At 41.4% G+C, this 26,220-nt stretch overlaps 1 protein-coding gene across 1 annotated transcript in view; it reads left to right on the top strand.

Annotated features, from left to right (window-relative positions):
* Positions 1-8,216: 8,216 nt before the first annotated feature.
* CRIM1 (cysteine rich transmembrane BMP regulator 1) overlaps positions 8,217-26,220 on the top strand; it is a 218,404-nt gene continuing 200,400 nt past the window's right edge. The window contains exons 1-2 of the mRNA XM_067293293.1: positions 8,217-8,897; positions 24,047-24,220. Coding sequence (XP_067149394.1) covers positions 8,549-8,897; positions 24,047-24,220 — 523 coding nt within the window. The 5' untranslated portion in view covers positions 8,217-8,548. The remainder of the gene's footprint in view (positions 8,898-24,046; positions 24,221-26,220) is intronic.

Below are 26,220 nucleotides of genomic sequence, written 5' to 3'. Positions count from 1 at the left end.
AGGAAGGACTGAGAGAATAACACTGATGATGTCCTGATGTCCTGTGTTTTTATTGCTAGGAAGTAAGAGAATTTAAAATGCCTAAAGAAACTGCTAATATCTTACAACTTCTTACCAATAACAAGATGCCATTTCACATAACTGCCTCCATTCCTTCTTTCCCCTGGGGGGAGAAAACTTTCCCATCCAGCTTCTCTCTAACAGTACATATTAATCAAGCCAGTCTCTTTCCCATCTTTCTTATTGCTGAGAGTTCCCTATTGCTCCAGATTTACCACAGTTTCCTTGCATTATCATTTTCTCAACTCTATATGAAATGTTATGCTTGCGAGACAGAAATGTTTTTGAGGCAACTCTCACTCTAACTCCATTGCTGCCTGTGTTACAAGCAAGCCTTCTGGTTTGTGTCCTTAACCACACCTGAGCCCCTAAACTTAAGATTACAAGTTCACGCTTAAATAGATAAATACTGTACAAAACACCGGGCATCCACTAACTTTCATTGTCTTCCTTCAGTTGAGCTGGACCAGGAAATCTCCTGAACATGTCTTCCTGCAAACTGAAAGAAAATGAATAAGATCTTGCATAATGTTGAGTATCTTCTGATATAGACTAAATACATTAACATTTGTTGAAGCCTACATGTACTCTAGACTTGCAAAATCTCTCAGTCTACTTAGCAATTTACAAGATGAGTCACCATATTCTAATTATTTAAAGGATAATGACAGTCTTAAAGTTAGCAAATAATTCCTGCTAATATACTGAAATCAGTCATGGGAGGCCAACTAATATCACAACACCAAATAAAAAAATATTAAGAGAAAACAAGCAGGGATAGAGTAAGGCCTAGTTAATGTGAAAATATAGTGATCTGTTTTTTACCCTAAGACATTATAAAAACTAACACAGGCCAAACAATTAACATGAAAGCTGATCTGTACTAATCTTTTTCTCGCACTGTAACCACATCACAATATGACTTCAGGCATACAGACTTTGCAAATGGTATCCAAGCTGTGCAGAGTTCTAACCAACCTGTTAAGAAACAGATCTTTAAACAGTTAGATTGGCTACTTAATATCTATCCAGAGAAATAAAGCCCAAATAATTTATAGAATTATTGTGCTACTTTGTGCAGAGAAAATGTCTCTGCTTTACTCTCATAAGCAACACTAGCTTCCTATGATTGACAGACTAGCAAAATCTGATTTCCCTGATATACTTGGTAGATATCAGAAGCCAAACTTCTTAAATTAGGTATAGATGAAACTGTAGTAATCAGAACAGGCTTTGACTTTGTCCTAAACATTTTTGCTAAACCACATCATCTGAAGAAATCAAGAAGGTGATAAAAGACATGAATGGGAGCAAGCCAGTAGGGATAGCTGTTTTTATGGCCAGTTACATTTATCAACATTTAAATCTAGAAAGTGTTAGGAAAAACACTGAAAATATGATGTGATTTCTTAGAATGAAAGCTCTATCCAGCTTTAATAAAGACATCAAAAATAGCTTTAATTTGTTAAAAGAGTAAAGGTCCATGTTGAGATTGCCTTAGGAACCCCTGGCTTCTGCGCATTCTGACAGTCAGAATACAGCCAACGTATTAAATGCTGCCTCAAAAAATTTAAAGAAAATAGTGTCACGAAATTCGTAGGGGTTATATAGTCCCCTTGTCATAAAGCAGGATCAGCTATAGTTACCTCTCAATTAACTGCTAATGGATTGTCTGGGTTATGGATTAACCATGCTGTAAATCCAGAGACACCTGAATGGGCTCTGCATGAGCCAGCTCAGTTCTGCAGGCAGAATAGTTGTGTTTGCATGAGATTTTGCTACATAGACATACCCGCGGGGTTAGTGCTAGTTCAGAGATTCCCCACCCTCTACAGTCAACAGTATCACCAACTTACTTTTTTCTCCACTAGATTCTCATTGTGTGTTCTCAAAGACCAGTTTACATTCACTTTGTACTACCTGTGGGTTTGGGGGTTGAGTTTTCTTCATTTTTCAGGTTAATTTTGATAATCAAGAGCTTACTAAGCCCACAGATATGAATGTGCCTGATGCAGGAAAACTTCTCTGACTCAGAAGGTATATGTTTTATAGGTATTATCCTCTTAGAAAACAAGAAAGAAAATATCTTTATTTTCATTAATTCTGTTGTTTGTAAAAAACTTTAAAAAATATTTCTGAAAAAAATCAATTTATATAGTGGACTTTTGACTGTGAATAAGGTTGTAATTCACTCATAATCAGACATCCATCCTTTTTCACTTGATTCAGCTACAAGTTAGAAGGCAAGCCATTTTACCCATATTTGAATTGGTTATTGAAGCTCAATCAAGTTTTGATGAATTTGAACAGAAATAAAGAGTATTACAACTGGGGCCTGACTTACCCTAATAAGCAGCTAGCCACAAGACTAGTCCTACTAACTTTAGGGCCTCACACTTTTCCTTCAGAGCTCACAACTATGTTTAAGGAAAAGAAGTGCATTGTCTAGAGTCCCATGCAGATAACTTCACTTGGACATATTAAGCTAGGGAATGAGCTATGATAGATTTTAGATCACATTCCAGCATACCCCTCATCCTCCCTAATTTTATTTATTTTATACTGTAGTTATTGATACACAATAGATTGAAGTGAAATAAACTCAATATTTTCACTTTTATATTTTAACATTTAAAATCTTACCAGTATGCAACACTATGAAAAAAGATGTAGCTGCTGATCTAATCCACCTACCTTTCTAGTAGCCAGATTTTTCATAATAAAAATGAATATACTCCCTAGACTGATATGCCAATTTAAAATATTTCTACTTTTCTTTTGTAAACTGACAGCAAATTATCTTTCTTTGTTAACTGTGCTTATTTGTAAAAAAGATTTCCTTCATGCTAAAAAAGCTAAAACCAACATGACCTTCAGGATGATCAATTTAAAATACAAAATTGCATTTCTAGACATAGCAGTTATTAGGCTCCTGATGGATAGCCTTAAATAGATATTGACTCTCTAGTTCTTTAACCTTATAACTTTTAAGATATATATTCTAAAATGGTTAGATGTGAAAGAACTCTTAGCTTGAATGAACAGTGATTTCAGTGATTTAGGTATGATATGAATAACTGCATCTGTAAGTGGCCAGTCCTATTCATTTATAGTTTACAAACTGATTTCTAAATTTGTGAAAGAGCATGTAAAAGTAATTTAGTCATGCAATTGCATTTTTAAATTGCATATGCAGTTGCTTTGAGTCCATTAAAAAAGTAGACCCTTTTACTCTATGTTCCATATGAGCAATCTGAGATGTATGAGGAAAAAGTCGCAAATAATTTTAATTCTCTGTCAGTTATTCTGGACTTAAATATTCAAATAGTGAGCTGTCCCAAGCTAGGGATTCAATAGAGAGGAAAGGTTTAGAGGACTGAAAAACAAATAGAGACTATCTGATGGGATTTTTTTATTATGAACTGAACTGGTTCAAAACAATTCTTTAACAGGTTTTTTGTTATTAGAATGAATTCTTATATCCGTTTTCCCAATTTGACACCATTTTCCATTTAAGAGTTTTGAAACACCTTGTAGCTACTAATGTAATGAGCCTATGATATCTCTGTGAAAAAAACAGAAATTACTCTCTTGTATTTTAGACTGATTCGGCACTGCTTGTAATAGTGGCAGGTTTCATCTTCATCCTTTTTTCTGGGAGTAGAGATTGCTTGTGTATAAGCTGTTTGCAGAAGAGTTTATGTCAAGAGACTGCTAAAAAGGAGACACAAACCATCTTAACCAACTAAAGAGTAAAAAAGAAATTTAATGTGCAACAAAAATACAATGAGGCACAGTAAGGGAACAAAAAGTCTGTGTAGAACAGGGGACAACTTTGGTGGTAGTCACTAATGTTCCCAAAATTTAGAGATACATAAGGAGTTACCAGTATATATCAGTGCAGTAGAAAAAAACTTTTTAATTAAAATGAAGACATTTTGATATTTTACTTATAGTTAGAAAAAAAAAATCTTATTTTCAGTACTATAAATATTATCTTCACTGAGCCTATGTCATAAAATGAAACCTGTATTTCAGTTGTCATTACTGTGAATATGGGACATACCAAAATATCAGAAGATTTATTCTGAACACCTATTTTTCACATGGGGAGACTTACCAGTAGCAAGGAGAGTGAGTAGAGGACTAAAGAGAGGAGTTAGTGAAGGGGGTAGCAAGCTTCTTATTAGCACTGCCTGGTTTTGCAAAAGCCCCATATTACATGATGACCAAGAAAGCTTGGTGACAGCTCCACTCCCATTACTACTGCAACTTCATCTGGCCTGGATGTGGCTTCAATACACCACTAACATTACAGAAAAACAAGCCCAGGAAATTTCAGCTGCAACAGCCTGTTTATCAGAAAGCTTTTCTTCCTCCCACAGTTGTACTTATCAGTATTTACTAGCCTATTTCTAGGGGAAATTAAGAGTTGGATTTCACTTCAGTAGCTGAGTCTACTCCTAAGCTATTTGGGTCAGCAGACCCCTTAGTAAATTAAGATGCAGCAAGAAGCTCTGAAGGATCATTACAGGGAAATTTGCTTTCCTTGTAAAGTCATCAAGTATCAGATTTGCTGATTTCCAAGGAATGCCTCATCATCCGTATGGACTCTTCCAGGTTTGGAGCAAAAGCATTTTCTACCTTTCCTGTTGAATCTTGTGCCGCTGTGCAACAAAGTAGTTAGATTCATTGGGCCAGAAAGGGAAGGACAAGCACAGGCATGAGAAGCGCATGACTTGTACTTAAAGGCCAAGGCATGAGGAGACAAGAACCCTAAATTCTGGTCCTTGTTCCATAAATGTTTCTGTGTTTTGCTCCCTTACATGAAGCTATTATTGGGCAAACAATCTATGAAGCAGGGAAATAATCCTCAGAGCTCAAGCCTCTTTCATTTGGCACTCAGCTCAAAAGTTTGCTCTCTTTTTCTCAGGGCCTTACAACATTCTTATCTAAGCTGTCCATAGCTTTCCTCTTCATCTGTTTTTGTACCGCTTCTAATACTTCTTTGTTCCCACACATGCAAACAGACACAGTAGGTCCAATGAATTCTTTGTGCATTGAGTATACTGCACATCCGTAAAGTACATGACTGGTAGGTCTGGCATGTCTGGGAAATGTTGAACCTACTGTGCATGCAATCCAATGTATCTGGGATTTCCATGCTGGCTATGTTCATAAATCCTGGAAAAATGCCTAAGTATTTTTCACAGACCAATTCATTTTTCCACATTAATATACTGTAATCAGATCACTTTTCATCTTTTGATAAACTTATTGAATCCAAGTCTCGCATTATGCACTGTACCGTGCAGCATCTTCTCTAGCACTGAAATCATTTTTCTGATTCCTTTCTGATTCTTTTGTATTTGTGAATATTGTTTTAAAAATAAAGCCACAGGAACTGTATGCCTTATTCTAGAAACAATCTCAGCAATCCTATACGTAGAAGGTAAAATCCCCTTCAAACACCTTGTCAGTGAAACACATGACCAAAAGGCAGTGTTTCCAGTTCATAGGAAACTGTACATTTTTACAAACTGCTCTCATCCAAGTCAGGGTGGGTTTTTTGGTGGAAACTTCTGGTGAATCAAAAGTACTCTGACCCCTGCAGGTGCTTTGGGAAACTGACGCCATCGGATTTAGGCTGAAGGAACTGACATTTCTGAGGAAACAGATCATAACAAAACTTCTCATCAGTTCGGTGTGTTGGTATACCCAGGGGTACCGTTAGTTTGCTGTAACATTAATAGCTTGAATGCTTGTCTAATATGACCTGAAATTATTTTCTTACTATCTTCCAGAATACTGGGATGAACAATGTTTTTGTTTGTTCTCAAGTGTATGAATTGGTTTTGTTTATACCAAAACACAATGCCTGATCAGCTTATCATTTATTTTCCAAATATGTATGAAAATACAGAACACTGTCAGGTCTAATACTGATGTGCAGTAGATGACTACTTCTGATTGTCCATTATTTTTTGAGATATGTCAGTTAACTAGTCCTAATCCATTCTAGTATGCTGTATTCATAGTGTTTTACCAGAATAATGATTTTTTACCCCCCCCCCAAAAAAAACAGGCCAAAACAAATGCCTTGCAAACTATCTGTGGCTAATTAAAACATTTGTAGCCAATGAAAAATAGTATTTTAAAAATATTTTAAATCCTGAATTTATCAGAATGTAGTTAGCTGTTGTGATGTGTTTAAAACATTATAATTTCTAATATAGGAGTAAAATATGGAAAGCGCTTTACTTTTCAGCATTATATTAACAACTGCACTGTTTCCATGAGTAGTGGGCCTACACCAGTAATAGGAAGCCTTTGCTACCAGTAGACATTTAGGCTGGAATGAATGACAATGAATTACAGCACTTTTTAAAATACACCAAAAAAGATACACCATTCCTGACCTGAAGCATTGTTACAGTTGCTTTTGTTACTGTTGGCAACTTGTCTTTCACCTTGCCAGTCACCAGTTTTGCCCACATACAGTGGATCTTCAGTTGACATGAGAACTGATTCTTCCTGTTCAGGTGGATGAGTATTTGGAAGTGGAAAACTGTGGAAGCCATACCTTGGCACTGTCCTTAATAAGCTATATGCAGTTTCCAGACCCTCTCTCCTAAAATTTCGCACATGATTAGCACCAATATGCGCAACCAAAGACTTTCCAGGCTCAGCATTGTGCCGCTGACATAATCCCACCTGCTGAGTAAACTACTTCATTCTCTCAATCTCCACAACTTTAATCATTTCTGATAGTGGAATAAGTTACTCCCACAGCCTTTTTAGCGCCCTAGGGATGCACTGATTTATAACCAGATGATCCTTCTGTTTTGTTTTGGGAGAGGGCCCTTTTGTAAAGACAACGACCCCTTGGTTCTCTGCGGTCTCCTCCGCCAGGACGTTGCCGCCTTTAGTCAGCAAGGAGACGACTCAGTGATGCGCCCGTGAGCAACATCACTCATTTTATTCCCCTCCGGCCGCTCACTCGTGCCAGGCTGGCGCACACCGCTCCCGGACGCCACGCGCCGCCGGGGAAAGCGGGGCGCGACGCGGCGCGGCGCTGCCGCAGCCGCCGCTCCCCCCTCGGCCGCTCGCTGCCTTCCCCGCGCGCCGCGGGGCTGCGGCCGCACGCGCGCTCTCGCGGCGTAACGGCTGCCTGTGCCGGGCGCTCCGCTGCCTCCGGCCAGAGAAGGGCGGCCGCTGGCCGCGGAGACGGGCTGGTAACGCAGAGCGCAGCCTCAGTGCTTGCGCGCCCGCGAAGACCGCCGAGGGGCCCGGGGCGCGTGCGGAGGTGCCGCGGCTCGCAGGCGAGCCCCGCCGGCGGACGGCGGCGGCGCGGCAGCTTGTTTACGAGCGGCAGGGAGAACTCCCGCCGCGGCGCCCGGGACAGTGCTCCGCCGCCAGCCGTTAGAGAGGCCGTTACGGGCGGCAGCGCGGGGCCCCGTCCCGCCGCGCGCCAGGAGCGGGCGCAGCCAGGGCTCCGCAGCCGCGGGTCACCCCCGCCGCGATCCGGCGGGAGCGAGGGCCTGGGTGCGGGGACGGGACGGGGAGGAGAGCTGAGTGGCGAAGGGCCGGGAGGGCGCCGAGCCTCTCCCCGTCCCGGATCCCCGTGCCCCTCTGGGGGGAGGCGGAGGCTCTCGCTGCCGTGGCCGGGGACGCGAGGCCCCCTTTCGCGGCTCCCCCGTCGCCGCCCTGCTGCGGCTGCTCGCTCCACCGCCAGTATCCCCCGGAGGCAGGGATCCCCCCCCGGCCGCCTGTGGCGCGGCGGCCGGCCCGTCCCCGGGGTCTGGCGCACCCGTCTCGCTCCGCTCCGTGCTTGGAGTCCCAGGCGGGGGAGGGGCAGGGGGAGGCGGCGGCGGCCGCCGCTGTGGGGCCCAAGCTGCTCCTTGCTTCTGCTGCGTCTCTCCCCAGCCCCGGGATCTGGGGCTGTGGGGGGGGGGGGGGGGAGAGGAGGGGGGGAAGAGGAGGAGAGGGCGGGGCCAGCCTTGGTGGGAGCCAATGAGGAGGCGCGAGCGGGCAGCCGGGGCGGGGCGAGGGCGATCACCGCCCAATGGGGGAAGGGCAGAGGGCGCACTCGGAGTGGGGAGAGTCGCAGACAGGAGGCGAGTCGGGACTCGGGTAGCGAGCGGGACGCAGTCGGCCGCCGCCGCCGCACCCAGGGCTCGGAGCCGCTCGCGCGGGGCGCCGCGCCGCCGGCGCGCACGGGGCCGCGGGGGCTGCCAGCCGGCAGGCGCGGGACGGACTGAGGGGCGCCGCTTCCCGGAGGGGGCAGCGGGCGGAGCCACCGCCGCCTGGAGCAGAAGTTTGGCTGAAGCGGCCGCCGCCGAGAGAGGAAACTTTCCTCGGGGGGCCGGAGGCGGGGGCGGCGGGAAGGAGCCGCCGCGCGGCGGGTTCTCGCGGCGCGCCCGGAGCCACCACCCGACGCGGGGCTTCCGCGAGGCTCCCCGGCCCAGGCCGGGCTGCGGCGGCCGGGATGTACCTGGCAGCGGTCTCGGCGGGGAGGAGGCGCCCGGGCGGCGGCGGCTGGCACCTGGCGGCGGCGGGGTGGTTGGTGCTGCTGGCGCTGCTGCTGGGCGAGTCGGGGACTCGGGCGCTCGTCTGCCTGCCCTGCGACGAGTCCAAGTGCGAGGAGCCCAAGAGCTGCCCCGGCAGCATCGTGCTGGGCATCTGCGGCTGCTGCTTCATGTGCGCGCGGCAGCGCAACGAGAGCTGCGGGGGCGTCTACGGGCTGCACGGCGCCTGCGACCGGGGGCTGCGCTGTGTCATCCGCCCGCCGCTCAACGGCGACTCCATCACCGAGTACGAAGTGGGCGTCTGCGAAGGTGAGCGGCGGCGGCGGCCTCCGCGCCGGCCGGGGGGGGAGGCGGTGGCGGCGGCTGCGCGGGTCCCGCGGGCGCGCAGCGGGGCTGGGTGTCCCCGCAGCGGCTCCCGCGCTGCCTCCGCGCCCCGGGGAGAGGACGTGCCCAGGCGGGTCCCCGGTCCCCGCTCGGGGTGCGGGGCATCACTGAGTTTCCCCCCCTTCCCCCCGTGCTGGGGAAGGCGCTTCCCGGTGCTGGTCTTTAAAAGGGGATTTCCCTGCTCCTGGCTCCCTGAGGGAAGGGGGAGGACAGGCTAAACTCGCGGCGCTGCCTGCAGCCCCTTAGGAGGGGGCAGTGCGCCTTCCTGGCGCGTTGGGCATGAGGCTTTCTGTTTCCGCAGCCGCGCGTCCCCTCGCCGCCGCCGGCCGCGCGAGCTCCGGGGCAGGACAGGCGCTGCGCGGGCGCCCGCCAGCAGCCGCGGAGCGCCGTCCCCCGCTCTCTTCCCTCGCGCTCGTCCAGGAGCGTGGCTTGCAAGTCTTTCTGCCTAAGAAGCTCCGTATTTAAAAGTACTAGCCTTAATTTTGGTAGTGTAAAGTAACGTGAGGCTCTCCCGATTTCCTACGCACTTTCGTTAATAACTTACTGGCTTGTTAATGACTCATGTCAAGTCGGTCAGTTGCTGATACCCTCGCAAAACTTCTTGCTCTGAAAGTACTTGAGAGCAGTTTGCCAGATGGAAATCAGCGGAGGTCAGTAGTACACACATGATGTCTGTTCCGGATTCCTCCTCTGTAAGGAAACACAAAGGCTGATCATCTGTTGTAAAGTTTTCCTTCTTGTTCCTGTCACTTAATATCTCCCTGCCTGTCCGCCTGCACATATTTGATGATATGGTAAGACGTGTCTTTTCCCTGCTTATGCATCAAGGGGGGGAAGGAATCCCTATGACAGGATTCTTCTCAAAGTCACTGCTGCTTCCTGCCTGCTTCTTAGGAGGTGATGAGCTAGTACAAAATGCAGGAGTAGTTGGTGGTGGTGGTGTCTTTTTTTTCTCCCCCCTCCCCCTTCTTCAAGTATTGTAGCTATCAGAGTTTCTGAGTTTTTTATTTTTATATATATATATATGTATATATAAAATTTAAGGAATAACCAAAGAGAAATCTTTTAGTCTCTCTTGTCTTCTCTTTTCCCTCCAGCCCTCATTTCCCTAAGTAAAGGGAAAACATGGCGCTGTAAAGAGATTGCAAATAACCAGTAGTTTGGAATATGTATAAAATGTATGTGAGACTTATGAGAGCGAGCTTCGACAATTCTGGAAAGTAAGAGCAAGGCTTCCTCTCTTGGCGGGTAGAGGGCAGTAGAAAGTCCAGAAAGCTGTTGAGACAGCATCTGTCCAAAAACTTGCATTAAAAATGATACAGTTTTGAGAGAACTAAAAACTGGGGGGTTTTTTGTTTTGTTTTTGGTGGACAGCTGACCTTTATTCTGGTGCTGATTACTAGTTTAGAACTCCACTTGCTCTGTTCACAAGTAAATTGCAAACCACAGCATGACTTTAAATGACAGGCCAGTGTATTCTGTGTATATCAGAACAAATATCATCAGTTTTGCTACAGTTGTTGTTTGGGTAGGACCAGCTTTAGGATTAGACCTTGTGTTTTTAATGAATTAAAAATGGCCCTAAATTACTTCCAAAGGCATGGTTGACTCCATGTTGCTGAATATGCACATTGCCATAGTCTGTTCTCTACATGTATGGTGAAGTTCTCTACTTGTACTTTTCTGTTTAAGAAAAAAAGTATTTCAAAAATCCTGCCTAGTTTTTGATAAGTTTTTCTTGCATGTTTTTAAGTAAAAGCATAACTTAAACTGCCTTTTTACTTTATTTTTTTTACTAAAGGAAATAAAAGCCTACAGTCATTAAATGTCCTGACGTTCCAACTCCCTTACTGTATCACAGGATGGACGTCTCTGGCAGTTTAGGAGCATTTCATTCCTTTGAAGTGATGCAATCTGTACGTTGCTGTAGTTCAACTCATAACATGTCCCATATACTGTTGAAAATAGTACGAAGCATTTGTTGGCAAGATTGCATTTCAATTACTGTTGTGGTTAGAAACTAGTTCCAGCTGTCCCTATAGAAATAGTTGGGGAGATAACTTATCTGTTTAATTTTCTTTCTCTTAAATGAAAGAAGCAATTGAGCTGAACTGTCAGCCTAATAAATGTTACTGGGATACATATTACTAAGTTGTCAGGAAACTACTGTTGTTGCTTAGCATGAGGCAACATGAAACAGTATTGTTCTTTATAGTGTATGTTGTGTGTGAGGGAGGCAGCAAGAATAAAGAGGATGTAATGTACTACCTCAGGTCACTAAGGCTGATGAGCCTTTTTTTTTTTTTTTCTTCTTTTAATTATTATTTTAATGTGACCTAAAGAGTTGTGTGGTTTACAGGCACATGTGAAATGGACCTCAGATATCACTAGTCTAGTATCAGTGGTACTAAACATGTGTTTCTTTTATCTGTTAGCAGAATAAAGACTTTTTTTTTTAAATTTAAATCCTGTGTTACTTAGGAATGAAAACTCTTTCCTGCCCCACTTCTTGAGGAAGGAGGAAATGGAAGTGTCTTACCAAACTGCATGAATAGAAATTGATGTTTTTACTCTTTCTTGTCTCCAGTCTCTTCTTTCACTGCAATTTTTTACACTGAAATGACCCCTACTGGCTACAGTTATAAACTTTTTTAAGCTTCAGCGAGTGTCTTAGCTCAGTGTATCAACGTGTACTTTGCTATGGAAAACCTTATTTATTTTGAGCTGTAATCAGAGCAGGTAAAAATACTTGTCTGTTATCTTGGCATTGATATTTCAAATGATAATACTAACACACTCATCATAGCAGAACTGTGACACCTGAAGTAGAAATTTATGGAATCTGTCAGTGGTACATGTTCCAGGTATCTCTTTGAAACAAGGACGGATTCTTTGTAAAACCATCTTTTATTGATAACTGGTACTAATTCTAGGTTCTTCTCTTCATCCTTCTAAAACCTGAAGAAAATCCTCATCCTTATCACTTCAGCTACTCAGGTCTTTATGCAGTTCTAAGACTCAATTTGTGGCATTTTGCCGTTGTATATAAAATGTTCTTCTTGAATGTAATTGCAGAGTTGTATTCTTGGTGAAGAACAATTCTTAAGTCAGCCACCCCAGGCATGGATGAGTAATTTTTCTGAAGGGTGATCTTGAGATTTCTGTGAACACCTCCAACTTCTGTTGACTTTACAGGGAATTTGTTGGATTAAGTTAAGGTACCTACAACTAGAGCAGGCATCCAGTCCTCAAAGCTGTCTTCAAACTGAGAAACTCGAAAGGTCAAAGCAAAGACTGCTCTTGCTCTGTTTTTAAATTTAGTCCGAGAACCACCTCCTGATTACTGTAGAGATCTCCAGAGCTCATGAGCCTCAACTGCTATGGTGTTTGGTTATGCAGAGCTCCTGCTTTCTGGGTGATGGCAAAGCCTTGGAAAAGCTGAGCTGAAGAAGCTGGGTTTCTCTGTCAAGGCATTTCTTGTAATGAAGACTTCCTTGTCTGTTTTGACACTTCCTCAAGTTCTGGTGCTCTTGCATGAGAAGACCTCAATTGCTTTGCTAAACTGTTGTAAAAGAGTAACAGCAACATATTAAATAACTGAAAATGAGGTAAAATCAGGGTGGTTCTTTTTTGTTTTTTTTTTAACCATGTGATAGAAGCATAGCTTAAATGTTTGTGATATACTTTGTATTACATCATGTCCTTAGGTTCCTTTAAGAATGTGCTTACATGAATTGGTCTTTAGGTAGCCATTGAAAAAGGACATTGCTTCTGCTCCAATAGCTTATTAGTAGTGTGTAGTTTCCCCCCTACCCTGATGCCTAGTAGAGTTTGGTTGAGGTTCCCTTGAAACTCTGTGCATTAAACCCTTCAGGCTAATGAGTTTAATCCAACAAAGCTTTTCTTAGCAGTTATTGCTAAATTCTTTTTTTTTTTTTCTGCTGTAGGTAATTTGAGGCCTGTTTTGAATATTTGAGGCCTGTCTGCTTAGTGCATGTCTTTTGAACCTTGGGACCATGAGAGAGATGCTAGAGCAGAGTTATTTAGGGCAAGTATTGGGAAATATCAACAGGTTGTATCACCTGAGGAGACTGTAGAAACTTGCCATAGTATGGCTAGTCCTGGTCTGTCTTGGGTGACTGCAGCTTTTTGAGAGCTTGGAGCACTGTTGTCTGATTCCTTGTTGGGAGAAGCAGGGAGAGCTTGGTGTGGGTGGTTGTGGGTGTGTGCTTTTTTGGTGTGATTTTTGTTGTTGTTTTGTGGCTTCCCTTCCCTCCCCACCATGCAATTTAGGCTTACTATAGACTATACTTTCCTCCCTAGAAATCTGTCGTGTGGTAGGATATGTAAGGGCACAGGGTACTGTGCTTAATCAAAATGCAGTTAGACTGAAGCTGATGAGAAGAAATGAAGTTGTGAAAACAACTTTTTTTTTTTAATTTTTTTTTTTTTCAGGAGAGCTGAGCTTGTTTTGTTAGGGCATTGGCTTCACATGCACTAATGACGTTCTTTTCTGCTGTTCTAAAGTGAGAGCAACTTGCGTAAAGGTTTGCTCATGTTTTTACCACAAGCAGTGCTGCTACTTGTAGCTAGTGCTCTTGAGGGTATCTCTTATAGTCCTGTGCTCTGTATCTAGTGGGCAAGTGGACCCATATAATGCTTTGTCTCCAAACTTCTGTACAATATACATGTCTCTCTTGCCCGTTATACAGACCAGACCCCTAAGATGAAGTAGTATTTTGCTTTGAGTACAAGTTACTGAAGCTCAAGTAATTTAGATGTTGCTTGTGATGTTCAATCTAATTGACTGGAACGGTGTTGCCCAAACTACTTTTTTTTTAATTCTGTTATGCAGTGAATGGCTTGGGAAATATTTACCCAAATAGTTTTAATGCCCAAGTGTGTAGGGAGGACTCCTTTCACTAACATTGAGTGTTAAAATCAAGCAATCCAGACTCTGGGGGCAAAAAATCCCAAAGTTGATAACTTCAAACCCCCCCCCCCCCCCAGCCAAATGAGTAGGTTTCAAACTCGTGCAATACAGTAAATTAGTAACTTACATTTGACATGAGACAAATCATGGAGTAATTCTTTAAGAATGTATGTTCAGCTTCTGACCTGCTAGTCTTAACCATATAACACTTCCCCCCCCCCAAACAAACAAACAAACAAGAAACAAAACCAAAAAACCCTTATGCAGGCACACAGCTGAGTTCTTAAGTACAGGCTGGGTAGTTTATAAGCCTTCTCTGCCCTGGCATATGTTGATGTTGAAGTCTCAATCAACCTCAGTCAGAAAGTATAAATTCAAGGAGAATGGCATGGACTGTGAATTAGATCAGGTACTTGCTGTTTGACTGGGAAATGGTTTCTTCTTTCTGAGCATTGCATTTTGACTTTAAACATCATTTGTTTGGCTCCAGTATTTCAACAAAAACGAAATGGAAAAGTTCAAAAGGTATAAGGAGGGATAATGATGCAGGATTTGGCAGGTTTTTGCTGTTGTAGATGAATACAGTTAGTTTTAAACTAACACCGCACTCTGAATAGGCTGATGACTACATTTGTTAACTTGTGTATGGCAAGACTGTGCTTTTGTGGTGTTCTACCACTTTGGGAAATGTGTTCCAGCACTACTTTTTTTTTTTTTAATCCATTTCAGTTAACTTGACCATGCATCAGGCATCCTCCACTGCTGTGAAAATTTTGCCTGTAGAAAATGGCTGTTTCTTGAACTTCCTAAAAATCCTGCTACATGTAAAAATTTTTTGGTTTGTTTGTTTTTAACTACCTTCAGACTGGGCAGATAGTTTGGCTAGAACTAGTAAAATGATTACTTGTGTAATTTCTGCACCCCTAGGCATGTTTGCTGCTCTAAATACCTTCTAGCTGATAATTTAACTTTTTGCATAATACTTTATTTAATCAACCAAAATGTCATTTGAATGACAGTCATATTATGCTATAATTAATGCATTAATATGATTCAAGAATGTCCACCTTTTCCTCGTCCTCTCCTTTCTTTGTGTCCTCCTTCCTCTCTTTAAGAATTTTCAAGAATAAAGTTTATCCTTCCTGCAAAAAGACCAAGTATTTCTGTTTCAAATATAATAGATGTATATATAATAGGTCACCTCTACAATGTATTGTGACTTGTAAATTACTTTCATTTGAGAATGCATTTAACCCACAAAGAAAGTAAACATGGAAATGGTAAAAGAGTTTTCACCAAGACATCACGTGACACCAGTTGCATAGTCTGACAAAATTTTGTTTTAACTCTGCCTTTTGGTGTATGTATATATATGTATGATTTTGAAAATGGCTAATACTGACATACAAAGCTTATCTATATGGAAAAACTTACATAAGCTGTGATGGTAATTCTGTATAAAGACCACCTAGACTAAATTCCACATAATTATACAAATTAAATGATGATCCCTGAGGCAGTTACCTAAATAGACTAGTTGTACCATGTTTAGAGGATATAAGCCCACAGTAATGTATTAAGATGAAAGGAAGCAGTTCACATCTTTACCATAGCTAGTATTCAGTCCCCAGAAGCTTTTACTGCGTATGCTGAATACTTAATTTCTGAATCATGTTAATCCTTCTCGGGTCGTGAATGTGTAAATCTTGCAGTAAGAAAATAAATTGGAAAAGCATGGGGTGGGGATAGGAAGAAAAGCACTGGATCACAGAAACACTCCCATCCTTGGTTCTTGTATAAGTAGCTACCTTGAGGGTGATAATGGGTTATTTACTTTTTTTTGTTATTAAAAATTCTAATGAGTGTAATCTTTCTGAATCCAGGAGTCCATTCTGTTGTGTCATTTGTCCTTAAAACAAACTTGCAGGTTTTGCTACAGAAGATGCTGTACTCTGTTCAGGATTTTTTTCAGAAAGGCTGAATCCTTACTGATAGGCTGTTGGTAAAAAAGCAGGGGTCATCCTGATAATGGTATTACATGTGGTAATGTCAAATGTGCTGCTTTGATAATAGAAAGATGCTAGCCTAGCTGATATCTACCTCAACAAAACAAACAGCCTCCCCCCCCCCCAAAAAAAAAAGAAAAACACACCCAAGCCTGTTGTCTTGCAGCTAGTTCTAAATGCGGTTCTGTTTGTCTTTCGAGGGAGGTATTGTCAAACCATGGGGCTAAACCTCACAGCTCTGTCACATATAGGGTATGTGGAAGTTGTTCTTGTAGTCTTGTGTGACTGAGCACTTGGATGCAAGCTTCTGGTTTTTGTAATTCCTGTGAAACACCCTGTAATTTTGGCATTCAGTGACACTGCATGAGTAACTGGAGGTAAAAATGACAAAAGGTCTAGAATGTAAACTCTCTTTTAATAGTGTGGATTATTTTGAGTACAGGCCTATTTATTCATAGTAAAGTTCCAGAATTTGTCTTAGGCTTTGTCAGCTTTGCTTCTGAAAAGTGTTCTAGCAAACTGCTGGTCAGCTACCTGTTTGCAGTGAAGTTGATGCATGTAACTGCATATGCAGGCTTTTGAAGTGTGTGGGTATAGTGTGCAACTGGAGGAAAAAAAAGGGGGGGGGGAATTGGACTTCTAGCCTAATTTGGAAAATGGCTGGGAACATTTGGCCCTTTCCTGAGGCTTTAGCAACTTTTTAAATGAGTTTTCTAGAAGTAGACAAAAAAACTGCCAGGGCGGCAGAAACACTGCTGCCCATAAACTTTTTAATGAACGGAGTACTGGCAGAGGCACTCTCTGACCACTTAAACCCTGGTATGCTGTGTAATATTTTCAGTCAACTATTCACAAACAAGATGTGGTTCTAAGTCATAAGATTAAAAACTTGTTTGCTGGTCTTCTGCAAATGCTTATTTAAGGGTGCAGAGGGTCAGATTTCAAAACTTTTATTCTTACAATTTCAGACCATCTTTGGGGCAGAAGGCTATAGGAAATACCACTCAGTCTTCTGGGGGGATCCCTAACAGAAGAGAAACAAGGGTGAGGGGAAACTTTAAAACTTGTAGGAGTCAGACAAGTTACATGCTTTACTTAATGCTTACATTTATCTCCATGTTTTTCTCATGGCTTCTGTGGAGAGTGTCTCATAATTGAGCAGAGAACTGTTCTGCTTCAATATTTTTTGCATTCTTTAGTATGAAAACTGCCTTGAGACATAAGCAGAGCTGCTGCTGTGAAAACCTTTCCACTGTACTGGGGAGTTGTTCACCTGAGATGCAAGTTCTGGTTTGAATAGGATAGAGCAGGTACTCAAATTTGAGACGACCCTTCCCTCTGCAGTGTTCTGTAACTACCTAAATACTATGCTACAATTTCTCTTTCTAGTTTTGACCAGAAACTTTATCAGGAACCTGGAAAACCCTTTTGTACTAACATGCTTTCCCAATGTGATCTTGAAAAGTGGACCCTCCTAAGGTGGAAAAACTGCCTTGTCATAAAACTGTTAGCTGTGTGTCTTGCCATAAAACTTTCTGCAGACTCTCATCTTGGCTTCATTGGAGGAATAAGCTGGGAGATGATTGCAGCCAGTACATAAGCACAAATTCATTTCAAGGCTAGCCCTTCCTTCTGTTGCTTTTCAAGGTCTGGGGCTGGGTTTCAAGCATTCTTTAGTGGTGATTAGTCATTTCTATTGTTCAGCTTCTCCAAAACATGAATTTCCTTTCCATCCTTCTCTTTTCCTGTTCAAAGAGAAGCCAAAGCCTATTGGCAAGAAGTATTTCCTTTATTTATTTATTTTTTATTTTATTTTAGAAGATCTGTATAATCCCTTCAGAGTCTCATACCATCTTAATGAATACCACAATACTTTTGTGTAAAAACATTTAACGCTGCCTTAGAGCGACAGTGGCTCAGAACTTGTATCTCATTTGACAGGGAAGCTTCTGAAAGGTTCCCTCTCCCTTTCCAGAAGACAGTAAGAGTCTCATAGTAAGGATCACTTCTGTACCACTGTGAAATCCATTTCCCTGTCCTTTTCAAATGCAGGATTTAAAAGGATGCAAGAAGTCTGTAAGGTGTAATTTAAAGTCTGTTTCAATTTCAGACTGGCAACATATTTGATTTTTTTTCCACTCTTTCAGTGTCTTAAGAGTCTGCCTGCCGTGCCTTGAAAAGGTGGAAGGAGTTTGAGTAATACAGTGCAGTTAAATTTAAATTATGAGAGCTCACTCAATTTGCTCATGTTGCTTCCCCCTCCCCCTTAAATGACTGTAATTTAAGCTGTATGATTGTGGATGCAGTGCTTGATATTAGTCTTCAACTCTGATATTTTGGGGACCATTCCAATATGCTTGGTGGCTTGAGATGCTGCATTGTCTGTATAAACAGTGAAGGAGGATGGTATGTGGACATCCAGACAATAGCTGACACTCATTAAATGCCCAAAAAGGAAGAGAAGGGTTGGGGCACGGAAGAGAAGATTCTTGGGATGGGAGTGGTGCAAAAGTACCTGAAAACTTGCAGGAAGGTAAGGAAAGCAAAAAAATTAAGGGAGTGAGGAAGGAGTCTCTGAAAGAGTCCTTATACTTTTCAATGCACCAGTTTTTAGATGATCCTTTCCATGATGGGGATGATGAATGAACTGTAGTGAGCTACAGTGCACCTTTAAGGTGCACTATAAATCTCCAAGGTGGCTGCTACTAGTTGCTCACTTTTCTGGAAACAGACGTATCCGACTCTGAGTAGCGTAATGCAGATACTGGCTTTTAGGGCTGGGATACTTGAACTTCATGACCTTATAGTTAGAATAACTTTATCAGGTGTGTGTTTTTGTTTTGTTTTTTTTCTCTCTCCATGGCCTTCCTCCTGAATCTTCTAGTTCTGTCCAAACCGAGGTGAAAGCCCTGTACCTGTGTCTCCTCTGACTACACACCCAATTTGTCAAACTCCATTTGCTGCATTCGTATGGTTTGGAGACATTAGGACTGGGAGTTGCAGTCCCACAAAAAATCAGGTTACTGCATATTTATGCACACTTGTGTGTAAATCTGCATCCTGCAAACAGCTATAGCACAGTGCAGTCTCTGACTTCAGGTGAAGAAGGCACACCTGCCTCAGTCGTGAATATCATACCTTGTACACTTCTGTGGTGCTGTGTTGTGTCTGCCTGTAGGATTTAGCATGGAAGAAGTTGTGGAATGCTACTTGTTGAACCCTAGAGGCATATTTCTCAAACTGTGACTGTTTCTCAGACTGGAACTGTTGTTTAAGGACCTCTTATTCAACTTGTTAATGCCTTAATCCTCCTCCCTGCTTTAGAAGCACGCTATGGCAGGACTTTGGAGTTCAGCAACCCCAGGCTGTGCTTGAGTTATTTGAAAGCTGAAACATTTGCTTTGCAGAAAGCAAGTGGTTATATGAAAAATGGAAGAAAATGAAAAAGAACTTTAGAGTTAATATGATGGGTTTCCCCCCACCTTCCTTTTAGTATGAAAGCATACTTAGCAAGAATTCAGAAGGGTGTGATGTCCAAGACTTACTCTCTTGGTCTGAGTAAACTGTTGGCCTGAGTTCATCCTCTGAAAAGGGAACTTGCCTGAATGAGTTGGAAAGAGTGAGGAACTGTAGATGGAAAGGATTTAAGAGTGACTTTCAAGCTGTAGTTACCAGACTATTTGAGACCTGTGAACTAATTCTTGGAGTGTGTACAAAAAGGTAATCAGTTGGCTATATAACAGCTATTCAGCACAAACTCAGGGCTGCTAGAAAGAGTGGCTCTTTTCTCTTTGCACCTACCTGATCATGCCCCTACCCGCTTACTTTTCTGGGGCTGCTTTTCAGCTGGATTGTTTCTAAAAACTCTGTTAAACACTTGCTTTACTTTCTTTTTTTTTTTTGTGTGTGTGTGTCCATCCATCTGTCCGTCCTAGAAAGCAGCTAGTGGATTGGATGCACGTACTGAGGTTTGGGAGGTTCTGTGATGTTTTGTTTCATACTTGCGTTTTATCATCCTTGCTTAAGACTTAAACCAAATGGAGAAGTAAAGCATTCACAAATGACTGTGTCTTGATCCCTTCCTTTTTTCATGCATACCTTTCACAAGTCTGGATGATATAAACTCTTTCCGGAAGAGGAAGTCATAGAGGAAATTAAACAGGCATGCAAGAAAATTTATTTGTGTTGTATTCTGGGATTGTTCTTGAACTGTTCCAGATTTCAGAATTACTGATGTGTAAAATTTTGTTTTGGAACACTCCAAGGACACGATGACTGTGGCATAATAGAGGGTAAGTACACGATATGTAGAGGTGAGACTCTGTCATCATGTGTTTCCATATCTGTTGAAATACTTTTGAACTGTGGCTTCGTGACAAAGAACATGCATGCTGTGCTGGGCCATCATTTAACTGCACCAAACTCTGCACTGAATGCTTTTTGCATCAAGTAAATAAAGTTTTGAATAGAAATAAGACACCAAATTCATCCCTTCTAGGTCATAAAAGTGCTTTTATGTGGCTGCACCGCCTTTCATTCCAAATAACTCTTTTCTGCCTAAACTGATGTGATTTCTGAGGGTTTACTCTAGTAAAGGAGTTCTTGTTTAACTTCTGTTTGTAAAAGCATGAAACTAGCTAGAAAAAAAGAGAGCCTTCAGTCTGCATGAAAGACCACTCTAAGACTCTACGTTGACTTATTAAATGAAAATAAGCTCTTATCTTGTTATACACATCTGCTTCTTCACCAATGGAAATTGTGTGAAACTCGAGGGGTGACAGATGAGGTGTCTAAATCCAACTTGTACCAGAGACCAGGTGGTGTTGCAGATAGTGCCATGGTATGTACTAGGTGTGTATGGAAGTATTCTGCCTTGAGTAAGGGATGGCTCCATGTCCCAAGGCAGGCAGGATCCCACTTACATGTGATGAATAGATAACTCTTGTGCAACAGGGACTGTGCTGCTCAGAGCTTCTGCTGATCCCTGTGTCAGCCTTGACAAGAGTTATTGCTGGAATACCACAAGGCAGAATTCCCAAATGATATTAATTGGTGTGCTGGAAAAGCAAAAGTACAGTCATCGCAGTCTGCGTACCCCTTCTGTCTGCATGTAACAGTTGATTTCAAGAGCCTGATAGGAGTAAGGAGCTCTAGGAGCCCTGGGCTGCAGTGCACGGTGTAACAGGTTCAGCAGCCAGCTGTGATGCTGGTTGCACACTTGTTTGGATCCGAGTTTGGGCGGAGGTAAAGCTCCTGATTTTTACACGGGATATAGTCCCCCACCCCCATATATCAGAAACATGGGAAAAATTCCATGCACAGACATTGTTTCCTTAAGACTGTAAGACAGACTGATCTGGATCAAGAAATGGTCCCTGTGGCTGGAGAACTTGAAACACTTTTAATCTTAGGGTATAGCTAGCTATAGCCCCTTTTGTTCTTGTTGTTATATAGATTATTGCGAAGATTTGTAAAATACAGATTGTCCATATAATATTCTGGCTTCTCAAAAGTGGGATTATTATTATTCTCAAAATTCACATGATTTCCCCCATGTGCATGTATGCCCCCTTCACAATTATAAAGTTTCCCAATACTACTGGAGCTGCATCTTATCTTCTCTGAGAAGAATTTTAATGGTTTCTATGCAGGAACCTCTACACTTCTATTGAGAGTTTATTGATACAATAGCTATAAGGGATGATAGTTTAATTGGGGTGGAAAAAAAGAAAAGGGTGTGGGAAAGACACAAATTACTTCCTAGGATTAATGACTACTCTTTCTTGCTATTTTTATGGACTAAAAAAGCCATGATGTTCTTATGGCAGCTTCATGTCTAAAATTGATGTAGTTGTTTATTCAGTGCTTTTATCAACATATTTCTTGCTCTGAGAGATATTTAATGATATGCAGGCAGGTACTTTGCTTGCTTCTAACAAAAAACAAATAATTGGTAGCACAGAGAGAAAGATACCTGTGAGAATCTAATGTGACACTTCCTCTCGATTACATATAGTACTTAATTGGTAAATGACTTTTTCTGGAGTGTGGTTCCCCTTTCCCCCTACTCCCCTAATAATAATAACTGCAGGCTAGCTGATATATTCTGCAGGTTTCTGTGAGTGGAAGGCATCTCAGCCTAGACTTCAGTGTATATGTGCTGTCATCTACTATTAATTTTTAGACTTCTATTCAGTGTCAGACTACTGAATGATACAGCAGTCCATATTTGGCTGTGTCCTCCCATACTGTAGTGTGGCTTCTGATATCCCATAAGTCATGCCTTGAAGGGAATATCTATCAGACTAAAAACTACTTCAAGAAGCCTGTTAATCTCTTAACCTTTCTTCTTCATTTCTTTGTACCAATAGGACTGTTTTGGGACAGGAGTCATGCTTAAATGAAGAGCTAACAAGAATTAATGCTTCTGTCCCTATTAGCACTACCTGGGTCAATATATCCAGCTGGTGGGATTTCCAGATAGTCAGTATGTGATTCGGAAGTAACTCTGCCATACAGCTGTAAACCTTGAATGACTGACCTGGTTGGTGTGCCTGCATGCTTGACTGCATGAGTGTAGTGCGCCTGGGACTCTGCCTTCTTTATGCACCAGAGGTTCAGATTTAATGCATTCTGAATGGAAATACGGCAACACATCCATCCGTGTGAGACACTTGTCTATGTGGGTGGGTTGTGCAGTAACAAGGCCTCTACTTGCTCCTCCTTTCTTTAAAATAGAGTAGCTCCCTACATATTCTTTAAGGATCCTCTCATCAGTACTTGTAGGCTTCTGGTTTTGCACACTGCCCCCCTCCCCCAAGTAATTCTCTATTTCAGTATTAGAAGTTCTGCATCTTATGAGTAGGGAATATTTGTAGATTGTATACTTCAGTCACTGTTTTCTTTTTAAACAAACCCTAACAAAAAAAGAAGATAAGCCTTTATAGCTGGAAGATGTTTAAACTTTTTTTGAAGTTTCTTCTTGACAGGTTCATTATTGGAGACTTGCTTGTTGATAATATAGAAGCTTGGGATGAACTACTAGCAGCCAAAATGAAAGCAGCTGTGGAATATAAAGATGTAAAGATTGAAAATGGAGAGTTGTTCCTTTTGTCATTAGTAGAAGTCAGTTAAGTATTTCTGTGGTTATTTCATGGTACTTGATTTGGTAGACTGATCAGGTTGGAAAATGATCTAGTGCTATACAGAGAACAGTACCTAATGTCTAATTCACTTTCTTATGATCTTTTATAGAAAGTGTGCATCTTCCTTAAATTCCTGAGTGAGCTGGATATTGCTGTATGTGCTCTTGATCCGAGGAAACTAACATTTTGTGAAACTTGTAGTAGAACTCTGGATAGACAGGATTTATCTTTTTTGGGCCAAAAATCTTCTTGCATGTATTCTTGTTCTGACAAGAAAAAAAAATGGAAACTTTCACAGTGGGAACATGAGAACTGTACATGTTTTCTGGACTGTTGGTTCAAAAGCAGTAAAATTATTTGAGCAAAGAGACACATTCTCCCCCTCCTTAGCCCCACCCCCCCTTGATAGCAAGGAGCATGATGAGTGTGAGCAATTCTGCTGGAACAATAATGGGAATGCAGGTATCCTGGAAAACTCACTTTTGGTTGTATTACAGAATCGAAGGCCTGCAGGTTTTTTGTTTTTTGAATAGCATTCACTCCACAGAGATAAAGCTTTGTGACTTATTTTTAAACTGGTTTAAATATGCCCTCTTCCTGACTCAGTTTTGACTTCTATAACAGCTGCAGATTCTCCCCAACATTCTCACTTTCATGATAAATATAACTTCAAGTATCTGCAAAAGTTATTGCAGTTAGAATAGCACTCATTTGTACTACAGCTATGCTTTTTCCCCAAAACATAATAATTTTCTATACAGATTGAAATAAACAATGCCAGTAACTATAACAAAATGTGCAATAGAATAGCTGCAAAACACGGTATTTGGCAAATATCACAGTTTAGATTAATCCATTATTTGTGAATCCATTATTTTCAGCATTCTGCGAAGCAGAATTTGAAATACATCATGCTCAACTCCAAAGCAGCTGAAGTTATATACCATAACGGAATTGCAGTAGTGACTTTTACTTATTTATTTATTTTAGATGAAAACTGGGATGATGATCAGCTTCTCGGATTTGAACCATGCAATGAAAACCTTATAACAGGTTGTAACATAATTAATGGGAAATGTGAATGTGACACCATTCGGACCTGTAATAATCCATTTGAATTTCCAAGCCGAGATACTTGCCTGTCAGCCTTAAAAAGGATTGAAGGTAAGCACTTGTCTTCAGTCATTTTCAGTTTGTAACTTTTCTGTGCATTTGATCAGAGCCTAGGATCAAGTTAATATTCTATAATGACTTAGGTCATTTCAGATAATTGTAGCCTTGTACTTTTCAGAAAACAGATGTATGGTTTAAGACGTGCTTTCAGTAAGCTTGGCCTTCTAAACTTCTAGGTTTAAGGATGGAAGAAACTGATACTTTGTGCTTCTTAAGTGTCTTGATGTTTGCAGATTTTAAGACTAAAACCGTTCTGTGAGTGAACAGTCTGTAGTAGCTACCTCTGTGCATCTTTAGCTATAAAGCAGTGGGAAAAATGGTCTTTATCAGCTGTTGATGCAATTAACTGAAACATGGATAAATGCAGGGGATTCTAATAATAAAGGGATAGAAAAAGAGTAGGAAAAACTGTATAAGAACTTGATATATTTGTATATTTCCTTATGTTAACACATGAATTGGTATTTTCTTTGTATTTACATGATACAGGATTACTTTAATGCTAGTATTTTTCAGTTTTCATGTTCCTTTGCTTTGGCTTGTATTAGGCCATGTATATTTATGCTCCTACGTACATACACAATGTCTGATTGTTTATATTGCTCGTGGTTGAACTTTAAATGAGTTGGCTCAGGTATATCCAGTTGTAATGAAATTCTCATATATTTTCAGAACTGTTTTGAGCATTCATCAAAGGTTGGATCTCAGTAGCTTTTTGTGATGCTGTGATTAATTCTTATTTTCCAAAGTGTCCAGGAACATGCAAAATATAATCAGTGGGGTGAACATGCTTAATTAATCTGCTTTAAACCAATGCTTAAAATCCCATGCCAAATTAAATGTATTTAAGGATACTGACCATATTTAAAGTTACCATCTTATCAAACCCAGTTAACTTGATAGAACTGATGCCATCTGTCACAGTCTCCTTGTGACAGTAAAAGTTTTTTTTCAAGCTAAAGACTTTAAACTAGGACATCTTGTAAGAATAACATAGCTGGCAGAAGCATGTTCATTTTCCTCTGTCGTCATGCCTGTCACTAAAGGGATACAGGTGCCTTGCTTTTTTCAGTTGTAGGCAGAGGAGAGGTATAACTAACGTTGGCCTTTTGTTTGACTACTGTAGTTGTGGGCAGTAGCATACATGGGTTCTTAAGTAACCTGGAATACAGCTGATTGCTTTTTCATTCTTTATGAATGTGTGACTAGGTCTGTAGTAGTTCAGCAGAATTTCTGTTGGCATGACAATTCATCATATTTAATTTCTTTGCTAAGAGAATCTGTTGTGGATGCCTTTTCATTTCTTGCAAGAGGAAATGGGTTTAGTTTGTGGAATGGCATAAATAAGGCAGGTTGATTCTTTGAATAGCTTGCTATCAGCAACCTCTTGTTTCAACCAAATTTCCATTTTAAAACAATTAGAATTATAAGCTTAGCCATGAGGTAACAATATCATACATGTAAACTAAGGCTTACTGTCTTTAATGTTGAAGTTTCTTATCTCAGAAAAGTGAGGTAATCATAACAGAGAGCAACAGTGCATTGATTTAACTGAACAAAGTACAGTTGTCTTTGTTTGGTTGTTTTTTTTGTTGATGTTGGTTTTTCTTCCCTTCAAAGCCTAAAACTATAGTGCACCAGTAGAAGAATTTAGGACCTGTTGATTTGAATCCTTCACAGATGGGAATGATAGTTGGTGCTTGAAAACAGCAAGAGGTGGCATATATGCTGTAGCACCCCTAAATACCAAAAGTCTGGCAGTTGTAATTTTAGCACTATAGCAGTCTAGCTTTTTATTCATAAGAATATGAATTTGCATCCTTAAACTATCATGGCTACAAACCCTCTCACTGAGAATTGTTTGAAATAAAATCCATCCATATTTCCAGATATGGACCAAAGCCATTCTTTGGCTAATACCAATAACAGGACAATAAAAAAAATTTCTGTAGTTATATTTGTGTTGAAATAACACCAAGACTCCAAATTTG

The sequence above is a fragment of the Apteryx mantelli genome, chromosome 3 (genome assembly GCF_036417845.1).
Source record: "Apteryx mantelli isolate bAptMan1 chromosome 3, bAptMan1.hap1, whole genome shotgun sequence".
Classification (NCBI taxonomy): Eukaryota; Metazoa; Chordata; class Aves; order Apterygiformes; family Apterygidae; genus Apteryx; species Apteryx mantelli.
Note: the sequence above shows the minus strand (reverse complement) of the source record. Positions and strands in the feature narration are given on the sequence as shown.